This window comes from Apostichopus japonicus, chromosome 9, assembly GCF_037975245.1.
Source record: "Apostichopus japonicus isolate 1M-3 chromosome 9, ASM3797524v1, whole genome shotgun sequence".
NCBI lineage: Eukaryota > Metazoa > Echinodermata > Holothuroidea > Aspidochirotida > Stichopodidae > Apostichopus > Apostichopus japonicus.
This window is the reverse complement of record NC_092569.1, coordinates 10,907,546-10,932,679: the sequence shown is the minus strand read 5'-3', so window position 1 is coordinate 10,932,679 and position 25,134 is coordinate 10,907,546. Positions and strand designations below refer to the sequence as shown.

The 25,134-nt window shown below is 36.6% G+C and overlaps 2 protein-coding genes and 1 long non-coding RNA gene across 5 annotated transcripts in view; 1 reads left to right on the top strand and 2 right to left on the bottom strand.

Annotated features, from left to right (window-relative positions):
- Positions 1-215: 215 nt before the first annotated feature.
- On the bottom strand, positions 216-4,445 carry LOC139973818 (transmembrane protein 14C-like). 2 transcript variants are annotated; one of them, XM_071980691.1, is made up of 5 exons: positions 4,270-4,445; positions 3,064-3,165; positions 1,198-1,285; positions 289-376; positions 220-258 (listed from the first exon to the last, which is right to left on the bottom strand). In XM_071980691.1, exons 1-4 carry the CDS (start codon positions 4,340-4,342, stop codon positions 331-333), a joined length of 309 nt encoding a protein of 102 aa, XP_071836792.1. In that variant the 5' UTR covers positions 4,343-4,445; the 3' UTR covers positions 220-258; positions 289-330. The 2 variants fall into 2 exon arrangements, with proteins under 2 accessions (XP_071836791.1, XP_071836792.1); XM_071980690.1 differs by having other exon boundaries at positions 216-376; positions 4,270-4,444.
- A 144-nt stretch (positions 4,446-4,589) lies between these two features.
- On the top strand, positions 4,590-13,718 carry LOC139973820 (uncharacterized). The gene is made up of 2 exons (XR_011795334.1): positions 4,590-4,911; positions 6,154-13,718. It is a non-coding gene; the product is annotated as an uncharacterized lncRNA (long non-coding RNA).
- Positions 7,793-25,134, bottom strand: part of LOC139973814 (tyrosine-protein kinase yes-like) — a 45,393-nt gene continuing 28,051 nt past the window's right edge. Inside the window, exons 8-13 of one of the 2 annotated variants that reach the window (XM_071980683.1) lie at positions 21,851-21,996; positions 20,304-20,417; positions 18,225-18,378; positions 15,391-15,522; positions 13,971-14,173; positions 7,793-13,607 (exon numbers count right to left, since the gene is read on the bottom strand). In XM_071980683.1, the coding sequence (XP_071836784.1) occupies positions 13,971-14,173; positions 15,391-15,522; positions 18,225-18,378; positions 20,304-20,417; positions 21,851-21,996 (749 nt within the window). In that variant the 3' untranslated portion in view covers positions 7,793-13,607. Of the gene's footprint in view, positions 14,174-15,390; positions 15,523-18,224; positions 18,379-20,303; positions 20,418-21,850; positions 21,997-25,134 lie in introns of both variants that reach the window. The other variant, XM_071980684.1, reaches the window with a different exon arrangement.

Genomic DNA, 25,134 nt, shown 5'->3' with positions numbered 1-25,134 from the left:
GGCAAAAACCTAAAAGGCTGCTATAAATTATTGATATGCGAGTCCTCAAAAGAAAATTATAGTTCAAGGAGTACATGAATTCCTTTAGTTTTCAGGCCAACTTCACTTACCCAGCAACAAGTTCTTGAAGTAAATTTTAAAACACCACAGTAACAATCGATAATGTTTATTGAGGGATGTTAACAACATAGTATTTTTAATGATGATCCAATGATGAGACAAGAACCAGCTCATGATCCGGCCAGGGGAGCTAGCTCATGATCCTGCCAGGGGAGCTACTGTAGCTCACGATCCCGCCAGGGGAGCTAGCTCATGATCCGAATAGGGGAACTAACTGGAATACATCCTGTAACCGTACCTCACAACCATCATTAAGCTGAAGAACAAAAGAATCGGGTTGAAAGTAGTCACTAGTTGAAAGTATTATTCATTACACAATGATTGGCAAATTGTAAAAAAAAAAAAAATCAGCAGACTGTATTTCGCAGCTGAGAATGTTGACAACGGTCATTCTTATTACTGGGAAATATCCCAAAACTTTGCAATTTGTCAACTTGGAGAGTCCAAGTCTGCTTAACAGACACAGGAATGAACATATCGGTATTTTATTACTACTTTTTGTCTTGAATAAAAAATTTGATAAACTATACTAATATGACTGATGTTTGCTTTACCAATACCAAACAAGTAAACCTTAAAGAGAATCATAGCATGATCTAAATTTTCTGTAGTACATATTTCGAATTTTAAGACTTTACTGTTAAATACATTCATTAAATGGCCTGTTGGCATAGTACATGTGAAGTTCCTAAAATGTGGAGAGAGAAAAAGAATCACATTTTGCACAAAGGGGAAATATTCTTAAATATTGTAAAGTGACAGAATAAGTAACATTATTTTGTGTACAAAACTTTGTACAAAAATCTCACCTAATTCTCTGCCCTGGGGAAAATTCACATTTTACACAAAGTGTAATATTATGTGTAAAAGTAAGAGGGCCCGATCTTCTTCTATGAAGAAGATCTTGCTAGGCCCTCTTATTTTTACACATTCTCTTACACAGGTTCTTAAGTGGATATGCAGTTTGTTAACAGTTTTGCTTTATTTTGAGTTAAAGTGTAATATTATTTAATATTGTTAACGTGACAGCAAAACTAACATTATTTTTGTGTACAAAACATGTTGAAAATATCTCACCTCAATGAAGCAACCAGTCCAGCCGGCATAAACTTGCCACTGTTGGAAAATCTATAGCCCATTACACAAGAGAGCAGAAGTGAAGTTCCTACAAAGGGGGAAAAACAATATTTCAAATATAATTATAATACGAAGGTGTAATACTGGAAAATGGAAACGGTGTCAATTCTTTTACATGCTGTTAAATTGCTAAAAAGACTAGGTTAGGATTAAAGTCACTTTTCCAGGCAGTTCTCAACATCCAAATTATTTCAAGATCTTCTGGCGTGTTGAAGTAGACAAATGTCTTAGTGGACAAAACAAGAAAAGTTTACGAAGAATTGAAACACTGCAGTTCATCTTACCTTTAAATTCAAAATGAATATTTCTCTTTTCTTGTACACTTTTGCAGTACAGAAGACACTACTAGTACAATAACATATATATATACTGTATGCATGCGGCTAAACTATATAGTGTGTTCATAGTACTCTGATATATTTGAGAGCCAGGCCTAATCCTCTTGCTACGGTATGGTGTGTATAATAAGACAAGCTTAATATATACTACAGTATAAAACTAAAATAACTTTAAATACAAGTCTGAGAATTAAAGATGAGACAAGGTTCCTCACAACAAACCCTTCCACCAAGGCCTGACAAGAAGGGGAGTCGGGGAGGATACGGCATCAGGTGCCTGGGTCAGTACGGGGGGCCGGGGTAACACAGGTGAAGAAGAAATGTGTATGTACTCATTCATAATACATGATGAAAAAAGTTAAACATTAAAGACTTCAAAGTTGTGATCTTTTCATTAAACATATCATAGCTGATCATCTCTACTTGCGCCCAAAGGATTTTTAATCTAAATGTACTCCTTCCTTTCTTCCATGGATGAAGATTCCTGTTTAACACCTCCGTTTACAAGATTTGTCTGGAAATGTTCAATGAACATTCTTAAGTATTTAACATCCAGTCTTTATATGTAAAGTAGTCAAGGATAGGGATGCACCAGATATCCGGTCCGGCCGGACTATCCGGCCGGATAGTGAGAAATTATCCGGTTCCGGTCGGATATTTTTAAAATCCGGCCGGATCTTTTTCAAAATCTGGCCTGAATTATTCCTTAAAAAGGTGTTGGTATTAACTTAAATCAATGTAAACTATTTCCAAAAATTAATAAAAACATTCAAAGTAAGGAAAAATTAGGTTTAACATGTTTAATTTAATTTTCTCAATGGTCTGACCCACTGTTTCTAAAGATCAACCAAAATAATACAACTACTGTAATAATATGAAGCTCTTTTTCTTTTTCTTTTTTTTTTTACAGATAATATTGCAGTGTAAAAATTTGTTACCAAATAATGAATAATGAAAGACGATTCTAAATCCAGATAGTAGTGTTATTACAACAATTAAATTCTCTTTTTATTCAGTATAAAGTATGAGATTTGTGAAATGTAGCTTCCCGTTTTAAAACAAACTTCATAGGTAGTATGCAGTATTTTTCCAGCAAACAAATTTACATAACTGTATCAAGCTTGTCGACAATTATATTTATTTTATTAAAGAATGTAGATTACACCACTTCAAGTCATATTTAATCTTATAAATGGGGTCTTAATTTCACCTTCTTTATAATATGCGTACCTCACCTAAGATTTGCTCCTTGTTTCATACTTCTACTTCTTATTAATGATTTTCTTTTGTGTAATGAAAAAATCCGGTTCCGGCCGGATTTTATCCGGATATGACCGGATTTCATGTTCTATCCGGCAAAATCCGGTTCCGGCCGGATCCAAAAATTTGGATCCGGTGCATCCCTAGTCAAGGACTCATGAATATATCTAAAGAAGGAGCATCAAGGATAAAATAAAAAGATGATTACCAAGAATGATTAGGTAGTTTGATGGATTTTTGGAGGTTTGCATTGCTCCGAAGGCTGCTGCACCACCGAACAACAAGCCCGCTGTAAGTGACATCACACTCCCTGTGAAAGATATGTACACTAAATGGTCAACATGTACTGTACATCAATATAACAATCATTACACATTAAACTTTCACTTTATTTAAAGTCATATAGATGTATTCTTGTTTTTTTCTGTTATGCTATTTGCAGATAAGGCTACGTACAGTACATTATAATATTTACAGTAGGCTTGCCCTAGATGTACTTTTACTTATAAATACCTCCATGCTTTCAAAAATTTCAGTGGATAGCTCAACATTAAATGATGTTGCTATTATTCAACTCCAACGTATTAATTTGCAACAGGTAGGCTGCAAAAGAAGTTAACTTTATATCCAACTCTGATGGAACTGTCCAGTGCTGCAAATGGTACCCGAATTTCAACTTCTATTTATTAGCAGTTTTACTTAGCTACAAGTGTTTACACTCTCTATTTTTCTTTGGATTGGGGAAAGGGAGGGGGGGGGGTGGATGGTGGGAATGGAAAATAATGTTTTTGGTTTAAATGTGACACTGCTGATGGCGAATTAGTGGAGCAAATGGCATACTGTAGCAGCTTTTACAGTTACTGTAGCCTAGTACAACAATACTGTTGAACATGACTTTACCACATCATGTCAAGTGTTGAATGAATAGAATATTGTGGCATTGTGTATTTCTTTGAAAGATTAGCCTACCTGTTGTTCACCTTTGCCTTGAAACATGCCTTCCAATTAGGCTAGTGGGGCGAATAATTGAAATAGCGGAAGTTGTTTTTCTTTACTAGGCCTAGAGTCAAAACTTTGCATCGATGATTTCTGCCAACCCATTTAAGCCTAGCCTAGGTCAGTTATTCACATATACAGCGACGCCTCATATACTACTTACTAGAGCTCAATTTAAGTAAACATTCCTGCAAGCCTTTGCATTGGTGAAATTAAAATGGTGAAATGGTAAATGGTGAAATTAAAATGCATTAAAATGAGGGAATTTGTATGCTATAGACATTTCGCGTAACTGCTCAAATCTAGGCTAGCACAGAATATTTAGGTACCTCGTTGGCTACTATGTACAGTAGCTTACAGAGACCGAGCTAAAGATAATCACACTTATTTTTCGATGGCAAAATGTGCAATTTCTAACCTGCTTTCATAAAGCCAATGATTCCACCCAAGGCCACTACTGCAGCGTATCCGTAAGCAACTATGTCAGTCATTTCCAAAGCTAATTGTGTCGTCTACTTCGTCAAGAATAAAAGATGTACCTAAGTAAGGGGAAATCAAAGAACTTGTAAAAGGGAAATGCACTGTAGTATGTGGTGCGCCAGGAGTGCCATAAGTCCTGAACTCGACATTCAGTATAGTATGACGAATAAATTGGCACGTCAGTTTCTCGTACTCTCTTAGGAAAAAATCGTCAGATTTACGAGAAATCGACATCTGACTATTTCCCCAAAGTTTTCGTGATCACATTTGCTCATTCAAATTGTATGATTCTGATCGAATTAATTTCGACATAGCCTATGTCTGTTTCTCCTACTCTTATTGGAGGACTATGTCACATGTCAACCCTGAACGCTCGTGATTGGAAGAAATTGACATATATCGAACAAAATCATCCAATGAAAATTGCGGGAAATCTGACAGATTGTCAAGTTAGTTCAACATATATCAATTTCAGGACTTATGACATTCTAGACGTACCACGTACAGCAGTCATAACATTGCCTTCATTTAGAGATGGTTATGAAGGAGTCATGTAGATGTAGCATCATGTGTAAATTTGGTTTCAAGCATGGGCGGCGATCATGGGTGGGACGGGGGGGACATGTCCCCCCCAATATTTTAGGTGGGGGGATATAGTATCTAATATCCCCCCCCCCCAATATTTGGTGGCATAGTTTTTTTTAAGCATATGTTTTGTATTTTTTTATGATATCGCTAGTAATTTCAATATAGAAAATGCTAAGATGCAACTTACAAGGCCTGGGAAGTGCCATTTCCAGCGATCTGGGAGGCATTTTCGGCCAAAATTTTCTTTTGCGCTTCGCGCCAACTTATGGTGGCGCTACGCTTAGAAAGTCTGGGTACAAGCTTTGCCCCTCCCTTGACAAATTCCTCGCAAGGCGCCTGTCTAACCGTGTCACAATTTGTTACTATATTTGACCGAAAGTAGTTTTTACTTTTTTTTCGAAATGAATAGCTAGACGGACCGCATCCGTAATGAAATTTGGTTTGCATCTTGTGTATGAGTGTAAGTACGTACAATCACATATATGATCCACATCGATATGGGTTCACTGGGTTTCCATTTGGCCTGTTCCCTACAAGATTTCTAACCGCAGGTGCGTAGCCATGGGGGGGGGGGGCGAAGGGTGGAGACCGCCCGCCCCCCTCGAGCATATTTTTTGGGTATTTTTTTATGATATCAAAGTTTTATAGTAGCCGTTATAAGAGGTTTTAATATTTTTACACCAATTATTTAACTGTGTCTGAATTTTCGAAAATTCCTTGACCAACATTCTTCATCATACTTCCCTCTACTCGTGCAATTTGACCGGTCTGTTAGGGGTTGAGGTTTTTTTTCTATATTGGTTGTCCATAGATGAAATTTTGTGCAACATTAAAGGTATGTTTTGAAGTGAATTTATTATTCAAATTCTGAACAAATAATGGGCTGACGGGTATTGTGGGGCGTTACGTAGAATTACCTACAAAAGCAATGATCCACAGGAGATGCAATGAGGTCAAACATGATTTGTGACTGGTCACAATCTTGAAAAAAGGCTATGAATGAAAAAAAAACTATTAGGAAAAACTTGGTTCTCAGGCAAAAGTGTACATCTGGTTGGTCATTTTCAAGCCCGAGAAGTGCCATTTCCGGTGATCTGGGGGGCTATCAAAACCAGAAATTTTCTTGTACGCTGCGCGCCAACCAATGGTGGCGCTCCGCTTTGATAGTAATTCGCCTGCATCCAAGCAAATGTCCCCCCAATATTTGAAACAGATCGCCGCCCCTGGTTTCAAGTGTTCAAGTTATCGAAAATTAAATCTATCACAACATTGGTGGAACCAATCTTTTCTAAAAGAGGAGTTGTTAAAGTCGTTGCCCTTTGGTCATTGAAGTTAATTCCCATGTCAGGGTCTGAAAGTCTCTCCCAGAAACTTAGAAGTTTACGAAGAAAAAAATCTCGCGATAATCACAGAAAACAAATAACGTGGTCAGTTTGGGGATCTCTCCCAGTAGAAATCTACTTTTGTAGAAGCAACGGTATACCAACTGTTTGTCTCGACATTTCGAGTATTTTTATTTTTACCAACTGTCGATCGAGTTCATTTCTTGAATTCGATAGTATTTTATACCAAAATTGTCGATTTGTTTTTATCCTATTCCTAGACCTATGTATTAATTGTAGCGGTTTTAACAGACCAGGAAGCATATCCCAGTCCGAGCGTATTCTCTTCCTTGTAGGTTATACGTACGTTCATGGAGAGCGAACTACACACTATTATTACATCGACTTCTAACGCTATCTTGATGTTGACTAACAGCATTGCACATAACCTTCGACAAACACTAAAATAAATATTTAAAGAGGGATGTAATTTACTATTCAAGTATTTTTATAGCATGAAGCGCGTTATGAAACTTTCTGTTCTTGTTGATGAGGGAATAAATGTTCTGCTTGAGACTGCCTTACTTCAGGAGCCGTCTGAGACCTCTGCCAGATTGAATAATTAACATGTACCGCTACTAAAACGATGCCCCTCGATCCGTCTGGGACCTATGTCAGATTGAGCAACATGTACTGCTAATAGAACGGTAAGGTAACTAGAAGCTTCGATTTTCTGAATGTTGGGGCAGGGCAGAAGCGAAAGTGACATGGGTGTGTTTGCAATTTTTATAGTCGAATTCGTGGTCAGCCAATGGCATGAATATGATTTCAAAGGTGGAGTGGGGGAGGGGCGTCAGGAGCAGCAAATACTAAATTTTCCCAGACTGTAGTAGGTAAGGGATTAACTTTTATGGCAGGGTCAGAGGCGAATAAAGGATTTTATAAAGGGTGTAGCCGTCGGGTTTTTGAAGGCAAATCCTATGAGTGTGTGTGTGTGTGGGGGGGGGGGGGGGTACTACTCCTGAAAAATAAAGACTTTTTGACATCATTGGTGATTTTTTGAAGGCATATTTAGACTATAATTCAGGTCTATAATGAGGTTGAAACAAAGTGTTGTGCTAATAAATACTCCCGATTTTTTTTTTTTTTGTGTGACGTTGAAGAGGGGACCGTACACTCAGAAGAATGGTCTAACACCCCCCCCCCTCCCCAATGGATATTCAACATGCCGTGACTAAACCATTCCCACCATACCGACGGTAGGGTCATGACCTCCTTTCCCCTCCCCCTAATTCACACACACCATTGTTGGCAGTTAGGTAACGAAATTTGCAACGTTGAGCTATATGTGAGAAAATTAGTCCGGTCTGCGAAACAGACTTAATACGCAGCAGAGCTAGGGAGTGAGTTCAAGCTTCTTTAATCCACTCACTTAACAGCAAGAGAGGAAGGGTTCTACTGTAATTGTACAGTAAAGACACTTTTTTTTTCTTAAGGTATAAAAAGAAAAAAAAAGAAAGCACTTGAAATTCAAAAGAGATGCCTCACACATTTTGATCCATTGGTAAAAAACTGTAATTCAAAATACAAAAAAAGTTTTTACATAGCTTGCCTGCTTAATAAAAATTAAAAAGTTGATTGATTCAAAACACAACAGCAATGGTTATCATTTGAGTTGTGCGAAGTAAAACAAACAAACCCTTTTTTTGGAAAACGTTACATGATTAAATATAAATCGTATCAAAATGATGCCATGGCAAATGTTGCATGACTATAGAAAATCAGAGGCAATGTGTTACCGTGGTTAGAAACTAAATATGGATTCATAATCAGTTACAGTGCCTTGCTTACCAATGTTGCAACTTTTACTTCAATAGACTGACCCTCGTTACCTACCTTTTAATCACTTGTCAATCATTGTATTCAATTAAGATATGCTCACAACATAGATGCAATATGTTTTATACATGTTTTTTCTTTTTTTTCAAATTAGAAAAAAATATAAAGAAATAAAAATAAAATAATACAGAAGTATTTTTATCAACAAAGAGGCATCAAGAATGCTGACTGCATAATACCAAAGTACTTGAAAGTATCCATAATTCCATATTAACAATTTTCAGAACAATGAGGCCTGGTACTAACTTCACATACTCATAGGTAGATTGAACAGTGTGGATAGAAAGGGAAGGTGGCCAGATGGACTATGGGAGGATGCCAGACGGAGGGAGGGGGTGGTTGGAGGGAGGGGGCTGGGTGGAGGGAGAGGGTACCAGACTGTACTGGATAAGAATTATCCTGGATCTTCATAAATCGATATAATAAAAGTGAAAAACAACTGTCAGATATTTAATCCAAAACTATTATAAATATATAAATATATATATATATATATATATATATCTATATATATATATATATATATATATATTTATAATAGCGGAAGGCCCGTGGTTCGAATCCCGGTAGAGGCTGAAAGTTTTTTCACTGTTCTTGATTTTCCAACTCATTACGATTTTCATTTATATATATATATATATATATATATATATTCCCAACTTTTCCTCCCTCATCACCCTGACTTACTCATGAATATCACTGATAACATGCACTTCCTGTACCCATATATGAGTATGTTAAAGTTCTAAACTGACTAATGAAGTGACATCAACTTTAAGTTTAAACTTCTATTTTGGGGCCTACATTGAGTTTTTAAAGTACTGTATCATTGGTAGCAGTGTAATGTTGTTGAAGGCACGACAGACCAGTTCCCGCCCCCCCCCCCCTCCACGCCCTCCTTCATACATAATAGAACCACACCAGTGATGACAGATGACCAATCACCATGATCTTCTACACACCAGATAACTATTATATGTTTGGATGTCTGTTGGTGACATCAGAACATGTTTGGGGTATCGTGCTAGTGCTAGTCTGTACACCAACTAAATGCTAATGTTAGAATGTCAACTGTCTAATGACAATTCAACACATGAATCTTCTACGTACAATGAAACTAATAAACTTTTGACACGGTTGGGCCATGCTCGAGTATCTGTAAAGCTATTCTTGAGAACCCCTAACGATAATGGTAGAAACTAAGAACTTTTTAATTGAGTCTCATTTTTCCTTGTTCGAAGGTTGGGGGGGGAGGGGGGGGGTTGGTATAACTGGACATCTGAGCTCACACTGAACTAACTCCCAAATGGGATGGATACTACAAGCAAAGTTTTTCAAGAAGGCTTCCCTAAGAAATGTAACGAAAAATTGTCCTGCGATGTGATTTTAACGATACATATGTCATGTTGTTTTACTTTATCCAAACTGCAAAGTGTTTGTAAATGGATCTCGACTATTGGTTTGTCCTCATTAAGTATCAAGGGTTTTGTAAGTTATCAAGCAAAAGGTTAAATAAACAGAAGTGATTTCTGCACGCACATAATGTTTTTAAAGAAAAACACTTCCTCCAGCACTTTGAACTCAATAACTTACATTACAAATGATATGATGTCATACATCTAAAAATACATGACCTTTGACACAATCGTCATCTTGCTAAATGTTATCAGTCACTGTACGAAGACATGCAACAGATGTCTTTAGTACTTTTCACTTAGAACGATTTCTATAGATCTAACAGACAACAATATATATATATATTTATATATATATATATATATGTATATAAGAAAAAACATTAAAAAGCATTAATAACCGTCACCTTTTGGTTAAGGTGCAAAGAAATTGACCCCAATTTTATGATAAAATGTAATTTTCACTGGTTAGTAGAAATAAAAAAAATCAATGTCATGACACAGTACGTAAATAGGCTACAGGAACCTGAAAAAAACAGTCACCTGCTACTGGCAACTAGCCACAATCCTAGAAACATGGCACAGAAGTATAATGATCCAGTGGATAGATCACATGACCACACCAACCAGTCACAAGATCCTGCAAACAAGTCACAAGAACCAAGATCCTACAAACATGTCACTAGATCCTACAAACACGACACATGATCCTACAAACACATCACAAGATCCTTCCAACCAGTCATAAGATCCTGCGAACAAGTCACAAGATCCGACAAACACATCACAAGATCCTTCAAACAAGTCACAAAATCCTACAAACCAGTTATATGATCCTAGAAACAAGTCACAAGATCCTACAAACAAGTCACATGTTCCTTCAAACCAGTCAGAAGATCCTGTGAAAAAGTCAAGACCCTACAAATGAGTCACACGCTCCTACTAACGGTTCCTTCAAACCAATCACATGACCAAAGAAACTAGTCACAAGATCCTTCAAACCAGTCATAAGATCCTGGTAACAAGTCACAAGATCCTACAAACTAGTCACATGATCCACAAACAAGTCACATGATCCTACAAACACGTAGCCCTTCAAACAAGTCACGCGCTCCAAACCAATCACATGACTAATGAAACCAGTCATAAGATCCTTCAAACCAGTCATAAGATCCTGCAAACAAGTCACAAGTCCCTACAAACTAGTCACATGATCCTACAAACCAAACCCATGATCCTTCAGTGCTAGTCACATGCTCTTATTAACTAGTCCCATGACTAAGCAGATGGGCCACATGATCCTTAAATCCAGTCTCATGACCCTAACCACCAGCCACATGCTACTTTAAACTGATGGCGCAATACTACCACACAGTTTCCAATTATGCCAATGCAATAAGCCGACCCCGAGAGCCTATTTGATGAAGTTTATAAAGAAGAATGGAAGACGAGACAGGCACTTCTGTTGAAAGTGAATCGAATGAAAGAAATTCTTGTGTAAAACTTACGATCACTGCTTACTATTCAGTTTAGCTTAAAATATATAAATGACATGATCATTGACATTGCTAAGTATTCTTCTTACAAAAAGGAATATATATGTGTATATATATATGTGTATATATATATATATATATATATATATATATATATATATATATATATATATTGCAAAAAAGGTTAATTTTAACACAGACTCTTATTAGTTCAATGATAATATATATACAACTCATTAAAAGAATAAGATTCTCGATAATTGTCGATCCGATGTAAAACAAAGAAATAGAGAAACATAGTACTAAATATAAAAAATTTAAAAAAAATTGCATGATAACATATTATTTCTCAATCTATATAAGTACAATAAAATCTAGAAATCTTCCCCAAGCAAGTCTACGATATTTTGGACAAGAAATATGCCGTCCTTGTGTAAAAAAAAGTCAGTGATGCTGAAACACATAAAAGTTTATGGAATGTGAAGTTTCACTTGGTAATCTAATACACATTTTGCTTTCAAATATTTTGGTTTTCGTCGTCTTACAACAGAAAACGTATTTGTTTAACATATGTAAAAGACTACACAGTGTAATTTTGAACTTTGTATCTAAGAACAAGCCTATCTATCGATTTGACCAGTTTAAGGGAGACAAAAGTTTGAAGACAGGTTAACAGACAATTCTTGACTTTTAATATGGACTGTCACTTCTAAAGGGCAAATTTTTATGAGAAAGTTTATAAAACTTGCAAAACCTGGCACTTCAAAGCACACAGAGAAATATGGAGGTCCTCTTAATTAATTGAAAATTGAAAATCATGTTCTGATTTTTCATTTTTACCGCCCAAAGTTTTTACTTTTATTCCAAAATTATTGCAAAAAAAATGAAAGAGGAAGGTTTTCAAAGTTTCAAGAATTGTGACAAGAAATTTTTCATGGAATAGGTCTTTGTTGTAACCTTTTAAGAAATCTTGAATAGGTTTTAAATACACAAACAATATGTTAACACATTGTTAAAAAACACAGTTTTATAAAATCCAGTAAAAAACAATGGTAAACTGAAATATGACAACAAAGTTCATGTTGGAAGGGACCAATAGCTATCTTGAAAGGAAGAATGTGACCAATTGTTAAACTTCTTTGGAGAAATGGTTGGTTAACAAAAAAATTAAGAATCCCAATCTTCGACTCCAGAGTCTAGAGGAAAACGAGGCGATTGAATAATGTACAGATAGCAAAATTCCAGATGATGTAAACCGGGACAATATATTCACCAGGACTAAAATAAGCGTAATGGTATAATAATCTTCAATACCAGCTGATGAACATTTTGTGTTGTTGTTAGAAAACAAATATATCAGACAAGTATTCCAACATCAGCAGAAGTGCAGAGGTTGTGAGTAGACAGGTAAGGGCAGAAGCAAATGAAGAATGTCATAGCACTCCTGATGGTCCAGATGCCATGAACTTGTGCACTACTTTACAATTAAATAATCGTACCAGCCTGGCCATGGGCATACACCACTAGTAAGGCAGTCCTAACATTTTGGAAGGAAGTTTTTTCTACAAAATAAGCAAATTCAAAATTTCAGGTGTTTTTACAAAAACAACAAAGTGACAAAACAAATTTTGTCATAACTTTAACACAAAGCCCAAATTTTATATATGTCAAAATTTGAGAAGTCAAAAATTTATATTTTTATATTTTGGTGTGTCCGTGAACAATGTTCTGATCAATAAATGTTAGTTAGTTTCATAAGGAATGAAAAACCTAAGAAAAGATAGGTTTGCATAATTTTTGGAGTTAGGACAAATGATCAAATTACATGATTTTCTTTTAACAGCTATAAAATGATGATATAAAGATATTCACAATGCTTTGACAAAATGTTCACTGCGCCTACTATAGTCTGGGTATTTACAGCAGAATTAAACTTGAAATATTTCCAAATGACAGAGAAGCAATATTATAAATTGGCATGTTAGACGATTTTCGGTTTCAAACGGTCATATATCACATACCAAGCGGTTGTAGCAATAATCGAAATAGAAAGACCGGGTCAACCAACTTGTAGCTAGATTATGTCAAATATAAATCATATATATGCTGCAATGTAGGGGTAGAGTGTTGAGGGGGGGAGGGGGAGGGGGAGGGGTGGGATTGTAGTCGGTAGCAAGAGGCCCATGTTAAATTTATGCCACGCACACCCTGGAAGGAAATAATAATAATCACCATCTGTAAGTGATGTATTAATTTCATCAGATTTTCAGGGTCCAGCATTGTTACATTTCTCTGTTTTAGTTTGCAGTACTCTCCACTAATTCTTCATCTTGCAAGTTTACGTTGGAGCATAAATATATATATTTTCATTTGGATATTAGTACTCCTTTTAAAGTCTCATCTATATGTAAGAAGTACAAGGAATTGTTGTTAGCAGTATGCCACCAGTCAATGTTACCGTTCATCTCATCGACGACAGTCGCACAAACGTGTTGACTACTCTTCCTTGTTTTGCAATCTCTTCTCTGAGATGTTGGAGAATTTCGCGGCATGCCACTATTAAAATGTCAAAGGTCAACACATCGATTATGCAAAAGCGTTAAAATCTTGATCTTAGGATACAGTTCAAACATTTGAAATACAGATTTCAATTACACTGTAGGGAATTTTAGAAAAGAAAACTCTCATATCGCAAATTTATCATCATCGATTACATAAGACGACACCTTCCCTGAGTAAAGGTTTTTCCATTACGACTTCTACTAACCGTGGTTTACAAATCCAAAACGTGGTAATGGCCAATATCGTCCACCCTATATATTTATGCAACCCCGACACAGTATTTGTGGTATAACTTACCCGTGGGGCAGTTTTTTTTATCAAAGTAACACAGAAAATACTACTAGCATACCACGATACCTAAAAGGCTTCCTTGTAGTTAGGCTCTGTGGACACAAAGTAATCGTCCATGTAGGAGTGCAGAAAGTCGAAGGTAGGGCGAGATTGTGGATCTTTGTTCCAGCAGCTTAGCATTGTCTGATACAGGGAATCTGTGCAGTTAGCCATCTTGGGCATCCTATAACCTCTCTCCACTTGCTCCAGTACCTCTGCATTAGTCATACCTACAACAAGAAATAATCATCATCAAGCCTTATTATTATTCATCATCAAGCCTTATTATTCATCATCAAGCATTATTATTATTCACCATCGAGCCTTATTATTATTATTATTCATCAGCCTAATTATTATTCATCATCAAGCATTATTATTATTCATCATCAAGCATTATTAACGTACCTGAGCATGAAATCGCAACCACAAACCAGAATGCAAAAATGCATTGTGGTTTCGATGATTTTACATGAGCAGTTTTCTTCATGAATCTGACGTAATGTATGGTGATGGTGTACATGTTTACAAGGTTTTCACAATTTGACCCCTGGTGACCCCAAATGACCTTTGCCCTCCACCAAAAACAATAGACTTTTTGTGTTCAATGTGGTACACACTGAATATGAAGATATACTTATCTTCCACCTGCCCCCCCTCCTCCCCCCTCCCAATTATTCCCACACTATGAAGAAGGTTACTTCAATTGATATGAATATATTCCAATGAGAAAGCATGCTTGGAGGAAGAAGGGACACATGTATGGACAACCTAGAATAGCTATGGAAAGAATACAGACCTTACCACACTCCAAAGGAGCCAAAGGATAAACAATGTTTCATTAGCAGAACCTGTGCACAAGCCTTCAGGTGCAAGATGGGAGGAATGTGTAGCCTACGGGCCAGTATCCAATTGCCGATGCGAATTTTTTAAGACAGAAAGTAGCTCTGATCCCTTGTGAGGATAAAGACAGAACTCAGGAAGAGACATTATTAAGTAGTCAGTCACTAATTCTCCCCACTCTGCTGGACGAACAGCCTACCTACCGCGAGATTTCTCTGTTCGTTTCACGGCGCATGAACACAGCTCTTAAGCAGCTTTTTAGACTCATGCTTGCACTGGTCACGGTTTATTTAGTGCAAAGAATCATATCGGTTCGATTGAATCTTGAGTCTGTTCATCTCTCAAGAGATGTCTGTAACTTTGGTAAACTACAACAGAAATTGGTGAGCCACACCATATAGTTACAGTTGCTTTTACGAATGAACCATGATGGCCATGCATCCAAGCCCTTCGAACAATTTTAGTTGAAATCACTTCATTGGTTCTATTAATTGTGGAAGAACCTTTCTTTGGCACCTTCCAATTCAGCATAGCTGGATCCACGCATTGCTAAATGGGGAACCCTGACCATATCACTTTTGGACAGTTTGATGGTGTTACATACCTGGGTAGGGTGTTCTTCCGTAAGTTACCAATTCAGTTAGCAGGACACCATAGGACCACACGTCAGACTTGATTGTAAATCTGCCGTAACTAGCTGCCTCGGGTGCTGTCCACTTGATGGGAAATTTGGTTCCTACCAAGAGAATATTTCATAAAAGTAATAAGAAAACCCACAATGAAACAAATAAGACATGAAAATTGTATATCAGCTGATCGAACGATTATTCAAACAGCTGTTATTTCCTCACAGTACCTCGATGGTAGAGGACATTCCATTTTTACCCACTCCCCTCCATCACCAATGTACTCCCACTGTTGCCACCCCTCCCATCAACCCTATTCACAGTTTATCTCCACAGTCCATTAATCACATCATCGCTAAAAAACCTGTTTATTATACTTCTACTTTGCTCTCTCTCTCTAATTTTATTCTATCCATTGGTCAACTGTCCAATTTAGTTTATCTGTTCATCTGTCTGCTTTAAATGTGTCCCTAATTTATTCTCATCTCACTTATCCTCTGAGAAAGATCCTGATAGGATCGAAACAACTTACGTATCATATAGCTATGTACGTACAGTCTCCTCACCATAGACAAGCATTGTGTTAACAATTTTTTTTTTTTAAATTTTTTTTTTACTTCCAACTTTAAAAGTTTGATACCATGTAGTGTTAGAGTTTGAGATTTTAATGTTGGTGCCTACCAACCTAAATGTAAACCACAATGAATGAAACTTAACAAGAAATATAAAAACCAATTGCCTGTTTAGTGAATGCAAACTAAACACACAATATTATACGATAGAATGATTATTAAAACCATTTTTTGTTGTTGTTAGCTCTTCCTTCTTTTTATCTCTTTAAAGTACCTCCCTAATTGTAGTGTTTGAATGAGTTTTTCAGTTGACCAACTAGACTAAAATATACAGCAGAATTTGGAACAATTCATAACAAAAATTGAAACTATTTCAGGAGATTATTAAGCTAACTTTTGCGAGAATTAAAGTGAAAGATTTTTCTATATTCATTTTCAAAAAGGAAAGCCATCTTTTTTTTTTTCTGTTTAGAAAGTGTGTCAGACTACCTGCCTCTTCTCCTCTAGTAATATAAAACAACGACGATGTTTGTTTCTGCATTCAGTATAGTTATGAAACTTGACGCAACTATTAGTTATTAATAACATCATCCTCAGCCAATACACAGAATACTGTGTGAGAGTACAATAAAATAACACAACACAAAACACTTACAAGAGAATGGGTTAACTATTGACAGCTAGATAGAGTTATATTGTTCCAAGTTGAAAGGACAACCAACTTTGTTGAATTAGAACAGAAAGCAGGATTGAAAATATCTCACGTTTGAAAAGGGAAAGAACAGTGACATTCTGGGTGTGATGGCTTGCTATGAGAGATTCTTTAACTATTTCACCTGATAATTAACCATGTACACAACACAGTGATACACTTCAGCATTCAAGTGACTAGCTATAGTATGGGGTTTCATTTCCAACAACGCTGGATGTTTGCCAGCGATTAAACTCAGGTACTCAGACTGTCAATCCATCTTTTTAGACAAAGGAGAAGCAAATTCTGAGAGTAAAAGTGTTTCAAAACTTGTTTTTTGATGATGTCCGTGACATGGTGAATGTAAAGCGATGCTGGTAGATCATACAATGTTTTATGGGAAGATCAAAGACCAACAGGCTTGCCCCTCAATATATCACTGAACTTCTTACTCCTTTGCGTCGGTCAACTACAGTTACGCTTCCGTCCTCCTATCATGCCCATTTGCAATATACTCCTGGTCCATGTACCCCCACTTGTTATGGCGATCGTGCCTTTTCTGTTGCTGCGCCTTCTCTTTGGAAGGAACTCCCATTTCACGTTCGTGACTCTCCCTCCCTTTGTATTTTCAAGAGACAACTTAAAACATTTCTGTTCGATTCCTGGTTTCTTTTTTTCCATGGTTTCCTTTGTCTCTTTCCTACTTTGAAACGCTGTATTAAGCGCTATATAAATGTAATTTATTTTTAATATTATTATTCTCAGATTGCTAGCATAGGATGACCCAGTTTCAATATCTTCTAAAATCTAGCTAGAATTGTTCGTAGAAAAGAAAAAAATAATTTCTTGCACATTTTGTCCAAAATGTGGATCAGAGAAATCGGTCTGTGATTGTCATCATTTTCAGATGTCATTATTTCTAAATCTTAATCTGGCTCTTGATTTTACTTTGCGATACGTAATAACTTTCGATGGACTCCTTATCAGTTCGGTTTAGACTTTCTAACTGTGGATATTCCATGTGTGAAATATCCTGCAAACTGAAAATATATCCCAGGGACATTCATTACTATGAGATTAAAGTTATTAACATCACACACAGAAAGCCAAGTATTTTTTGTTTTTTTTCCAGTTCATCTGCCCAGATAATTTAGCCACTTTGCCTCTCAGATACATACATGGCATTAACTAAGCTTGGAGCTATTCACATTCCTTTATCAATCAATCAATCAGAAGACATTTATATCAGACAGAAATTGTTCAAAGGCGCTACAAAGAGTGTACCATACATAGTGTGTACAACTTAGCCTTGGCCATGGTAACTTGTCACACCTACACACCAAAGTGTGCACAATTCAATCAATCGCTCCTCTTTACAGAACATGCTATTAATTATCAGGATATATTTTACCCCTATGGGTGGGAGGAATAAGATGACACCAAATTTTGGGGGGGTTTCACAAATTCATTCCCTCTGCCAGACAATCCCAAATGAACACAGAGTTTATCGATGATGTAACCCTCCTCGGGTCACAGGTCACATACTGACCTTGTCGGGCGGTGTATTCGGAATCTTCGATCATCCTTGCCAGTCCAAAGTCGGCAACTTTGCAGATGTTATTATGGCCGACAAGGACGTTCCTAGCTGCTAAATCTCTGTGTACATAATTATGACTCTCTAAGAAACCCATTCCACTAGCAATCTGTTGTCGATGAAAGAAAAAAAATAAATAAATAAATTAAAACAAATGCACAACAGAGTAAAATGCTGATACAATGATAACGAGCAATTTCTATCATCTCATTCATGAAAACGAACATGAGAAAGAAGAAGAAAAAGTTCAAATTAGTTTGAAGAATACACCTTTGTAAAGTACAGTACTTTTACTGCTGCCTGACATAATTATGTTCTTGGTTGATAACTTGATCTTCCAGTCATTTTATCTTGTGTTTCATATTAAAGACTTTTAAATGCTGGAAAAAAACAGCCTCCTGTAAAGACAACAGGTCTTTGAATCAAGAGCGAGGTAGAAAAAAGTATTCAGTATATATTTCCTTCTTGGGGGTTGGTTGTTTTTCATCAAAGAAACATACTGAACAAAATCTACATACTACATTGTCTGTGTAGTTTTCAGAACAGAAAAAAAAATTGCGGTATAGGCTCCAGTTTGCCTATGATATAGTGTGTTAGGTTAACAGTTTTTGTCGCCCCTGCAGGTTGAATATGCATCGGTAATTGAGAGGTGTAAATCTTGGAGGTAGAAAAGAAATCACGGATATCCTCGAATTCGCGGAAAAAGCTCATGCCTGGGCTATATTTGGCTTTCCATATTATGTGACAATTCTGCTACGTTCTTGAACTTCTACATCAACGAGGGAGAAAGATGAAACCGACTGAACTGTAATCGCAGTCCAATTAAAAGTGGCTAAGACAAAGGATATCATGAAAAACCTCGCAAGGACAAAAGAACAATTCAGTTCCTCGATCATAATAGAGAACTGAAAGTTATGTACTCAAAATACAATGCGAACCAATACTGCAAGTCAGCAGTTTTGGGAATGACACTTAATCAGAGTAATTGTAATGAGACTTAATGAGAATAATGAGAATAGCAAATGCTGCAGTAGCTCTCACACAGTTGAGCTGCTCATCAAATGATGACTCTTGGCACAGAATTAATTTTGATACAATTGTAGACTATTTAAAAAGCTGATAAGAGTTTTTATGGCTTCAATTGACATCTTTACAATGCATTTGTCAAAGAAGCGATGTCCAGGAGTCACATCGAAGAGCAATGGTCCCCGTGGAGTTATTAGAACTTCTAGAATGAAAGGATTAATCCATTAACTAAGTTTAACATTAACATTGACGTTACAATTAGTCAATGTTAACTAACAAATTAACAATAACTTAATTCCTGCACAACACCATCATTATCATAATCCAATTAACCCGAAAAGAATATTTTAATTTTTTTTTTTAATACCTCCATGTTAATAGAATATTACCAACACTCAATAAGTTTTCTTTTTGGACTATTGCATATCAAGACTCAAATATCTGCCTAACATCACCTTTAGATGTTACAGTAGATGAAAATTAGCTGGAACACAGGTGACTTTGACAAATATGAAGCAATTCATATTTTGAGCAATCCAGGTGAAAGCCAACATTATACAAAATTAAAAAATAAAATGGTTCAATTCCAAACGTTCCAAACCCTCTTTTTTTAGGAACTTTTCTGGTTCTAAAAATTTACTTGGTATGACTAGACTGTTTCACCATCTATCTACATCTACAAAACTGGTTACTATCAAACTGTGATGACAAACAGTACTGACAAACTTGTTTTGTTTTTTTATTGGTTTTGGTTTCGTTGTTTTTGTCCCAACATCGAAATTCTCATGAACCTCAGGGGTTTACAGAAGAGATAGAAACACTGATGGCAAATTCAAAACCATTTGCACTTTACAATTCCAACAGGACTATTGACCGGAAATAATATCCCTGATCAGCTGGCAGGTCTCGTCGATGTACTGGCAATGTATTGTCCTCTTAGGAAACTTAGGCGAATCAAGTTTTGGAGGTCACCAGGTCATGCAGGGGGAGGGGAGGGATGCTTCTCACCTGAGCACCCATATCAACAAGCTGGGGTAGTTTTAAATGCTTGCCATCACCGTCCTTTAGAAAGTCCAGGAGACTGCCATGCACCATCAACTCTGTTACAATGTAAATGGGCTCCTGTAGATGAAGAAGAAAGGAACAGCATATGAGTGATATCCACTCTCACGCACTCTCACGCACTCACACACAGACAAATGGATTTAATACAAAATAACGACACAATCAAAGACAAATAATTCTGTACAATGAAAGAACAGTTCAGATAGCATTGTGCAGGGTCTCGGTAGTCAAGTGAATCCCAGTGTCCCGATCCCGGTATTGACTAGTCCCGATCACAGTGCAATGTGTGAAAAAGGACCTAATATAGCGTGTTGTTTTGCATGTTTTTTTTTTTATTTTGTTACAACCGTGCGTGTAAGAGTATGTATATGGCCTAGGCTATGCCATTGAATGTATGACTTTTGACAGTCTCGTAACTAAGTGCTTTGAACCATAGATGAATTGTTGAGGAAAATCCCGGTAGTAGTTACGATACCGGGATTCATGTTGCAACACTAACCGGTTGTGGGAAATTGCACTACCGCACAACGCTAAGTTCAGAGAAACATTGTTTTAATTGACTGGTAAAAATGGATCCTAAATCTGTCATTTATGAATTAGCCAATGGTTATATAAATTTGAAATCTTAAAATAAAGCATATTTTGGGGAGGCGGAGTTGTATGTGCACACTGCATTGGTTTCTTTCATGTTCACTTTTGGTACAAAGCATACACCAGCCTCGAGCATGAAACAAACCCAAAACTGCAGCATTTGACTTCTTCCTTCCTCTTCCAACCCCTCAAATTGTTCCACCCCGGAAAGTTCAAGGCAGTATTTTAAGAAAGGTTTCTGTAATGGCCAATTGGTGGCATGACGTTTACCTGGGCCTGAAAAGATATGTATAACTTCTTACAGTATGCACTTCAAAAAATGACCTTTATCATGAAATACGGGGGGAAACACTGATATAGAAAAACAGGATACCAAAGTATATCGAGCTGAAATTTCCTCATCGTATAATGTAATCCAACCATATAGCACTCCATCCTATCAACTTTCAATTTCCTTTCCCACAACGAGGGAAAACCTCAACCATTCCAAAAACTAGTTTGGGTATGTTATATATGTTTTTAAGGACAACTATATTTAACAATAACATGTCTCCTCAGCAATAGTGATCTTGTACCTTCTGCATATATATGTATGTATTTTAGAACCTCCTGCAAGCAGGAACTCGGCAAGAAGCCTCATTGGCTTATCAAAGCCCCAATCTGACCAAAGTCAGTCTCTTAGATTCATATTTAATGTCCATGATTATGAATTGGCAATTGTCAACAAAACTCTGTAACTGGACGACATACATTAACCTTGTCACCTATATGTCATAGATGTCACTTGATAATGGGGGAGGGTATCGGTGTTAGTGGGTTTGCCTGTGAGGTTGAAGGCGTTGATGTTAGTCGCAGTAGAGATGGAATGGGGATTAGGGTGGGGGAGCTAATTCATTTACCTTGTCTGTACACACGGCAAACAGCTGCACCAGTTTCTCGTGCCGGAGCTTTTTCATGATGTTAGCTTCGGCCAAGAAAGCGGATGGCGTCATTGTACCGGGTTTGAGAGTCTTCACTGCAACAGGTGTCTTCCCGTGCCACATACCTGAGACAAATCGGAACGAAAAGCACGGTTATTATATCACGTTAATACTAATTATTACAGATCATAAACAAAATTGATAATGAAACTTACAGGAACTTGAGATTTAGACAGATATATTTAAATATGCATCTGGACCAAGAACATTATCATGTTTCACCACTGAGATATAAATTTGACAAAAAACTTTCTCCTTTCTTTGATTTTCGGGACAAAGTGCAATAAACTTTGCTGTAAGTAAAAAAACAAGGCTGTCACCTAAATTACATATTCTTTCTTTGATTCAGATGGGAACACATCACAATTGGAGTCAGTATTTATTTCTGATCAAGTTCCCTACCTGACCCACTATAAGTTACATCTCCTAAGTTGCACAATTACATCAAAAACTGAGCAGCTACGGGATTTTCGTATGGTTCATATATGACATCACAGCAAATAATTTCTATTTATATCTGAATAGTACAAAATTACAAATATACTGTATGTCTGTCGCTGTGAGTTTCACAAACTGCTTTCATTAGTATTTTTTCTTTACAAGCTCTGCATTGTATGTTTTTTAGGGTGTGAACAATCAGACTTTTGGTATTCACTTCATACTGTGAATGGAAATAAGGAATTAAAATTCTGAAGCCAAAGTTGCTTATCACAGGTAACAGGAATACCGACAAATTGAGAAATATGGTAACTCTTACAAATTGAGAAACAGTGTAACTCTCACAAATTGAGAAATAGTGTAAATCTTACAAATTGAGATATAGTGTAACTCTTACAAATTGAGAAATAGTGTAACTCTTACAAATTGAGAAATAGTGTAACTCTTACAAATTGAGAAATAGTGTAACTCTTACAAATTGAGAAATAGTGTAACTCTTACAAATTGAGAAATAGTGTAACTCTTACAAATTGAGAAATAGCATAACTCTTACAAATTGAGCATACAACCTGGGTCGAAAGGAAAAGGTCAGAAGTCATATGCAGTGAGTGCTAGATAACTGTACTTCTAGATACAAATGCCGAGATCAGATCGAACCTGACCTCTCCATTTACGTCATTTATGAGCATATCAATGAATGTCACTTTGGAGGGCCAGGATAGCCAAAAATTCAAGACCTTATGTACAGTGATCAACCAATTGCTTAAATTATAATGCCAAAGGTTATACCCATTATCAAAAATGAACTCTAGATTTTCATAGCAAAAAAGCATATTATCAGGATTTTTTTTTTGTATATATTTTTTTTTTATAAGACATCTAAATTGTATAATAAAAGTTAACAAGCACTGAATCATTTGACCCTGGTCAGTCTCAATTAGCTGTAGTTGTAAATGTCTGCCATTTCAACTTCTTAATTGCCGTGTTTTCTAGAAAATTTGGGTGATTGTCGATTCTGTTAGAGAGTAATAGGGGTCGTGCATGAACAGAATAACTATTGAAAATTTATCCAATCCAATTGGGAATGGTCATGTTGTTAAGTATATATCGTTATTTTTATTTATTCAGTATTGACATAAATTTATGCCCACAATTTATAAGTATCATCAAGAAGTACCTATTTAGTGTAGGGTATTAAATACTATTACTACAAATTGGTGTTGTACTATATATACTGAATGGTGCTGCAGAAGAGACAATTCAGTTTGCAATTTGGAATGTTTCTCGTTTACTAAAAATAACTAATCATAACTGAAACAATTTTCGGTTTCACATTCAAAGTCAAGTAATATAAATAACCATTCATCAAGTACAGTAATATACTACTGTACATTGTTATGGAGTTTATAGCTGCATAAAAGTACATCATTTTTTTGGGACAACGCCAAACCATTACACAGTATGTACAGTACAAGGTAATGCTTAAAGGCATTGAAGACTCGCCCCAAACCGCGTGCCGCGCATTGAAAAAGTTAACTTTCCGTTGCTTGCAAATGACGTTTTCGTCTTGTCGCTACAAAATGCAGACAGTAATGAAACGTGATACCTTGTTATCTTTTATCTAGACCTGAGATGTCCACGCTGCTATGTACATTGTGTTGTGGGTATTGACCGTAGCTGTATGCATTGACTGTACACTAGTGTCTAATTACCGACGGCAGCAAGCTGTGTGTGTATTTTCTGGGTTCGATGGTGGTATCTAACACTTCTGTTACACCTCCTTCGAAACTAGGTCAGATTACCGGCATGATTAGTTTCTTTGTGTGCGAGTCTTCACACCCTTTAAATGCATGCCTGCCTAAAATACTTTGTCCACCAAAAATTGCAACATTAGATCGGTTATGTATAAATTTACAAAGATTCCAACGTTAACATGGGCATCTAACGTACGAATTAGGCTAGGTTTAAATTATGTCTGATGTTAAAGTGGTGTAGGCCTAACCTTCGGCTGCAATGGAGTAAATATTTAATCTGTTTAACAGAGTGCACTCTCTTTCGCTAACCACATGTTTATCGTTCGAGTCTTACGAGGACAAGAGCTCTTCAATACATAATAGCTGCTTCAAGTACTGCAATCATCACGTTTATTAGTCTCTGCAATGTAATATTTGAAATACGTGCAGACTATTCATGTACTATAGATTCTCTCTATAGATCAACTTCACAATTCTTGATAGAGAGGAGCTGATCTAAAGATTACAGGTTTAGAGTCCTGGCTGGATCATTATGTTGTATTTTGTTGATTCTTGGACAAGATAATCTAAATTGGCTTTTTTTAGTAACCGAAGTGTATAAATGAGGATCGTGTTAGGTGACTTGTAAAAATAGTTGAGTGTCTTGGATCATGGCAGCACCCTAAGGAATGTCCCGTAGGGAACGCATAGACCTGGCCCACTGAGGTGCCCACCAAGAGCACACTTGTGTGTGTGTGTGGATGTGACTACTACGTTACCAGTGACTAAGTGTTACTGTTGTAAAGTCCTGAGAGAAGACCTTGGCCTTAATAAACTACTTCTGACTAAAAAGAAGCTATTACTTCCAGTGGCTAAGGCATGGATCCACTTATGCCAAGTTTTGGAAGTAGGCAAACTGCTGTTGGTAGTCAACAAGAAGATATATGTACAGCTACACATGTGCATCAGTCCATTTAGCACTGAGGGGGAGGTATATAAACAGATCTGTAAAACCTATAGATAGGCTTTTGT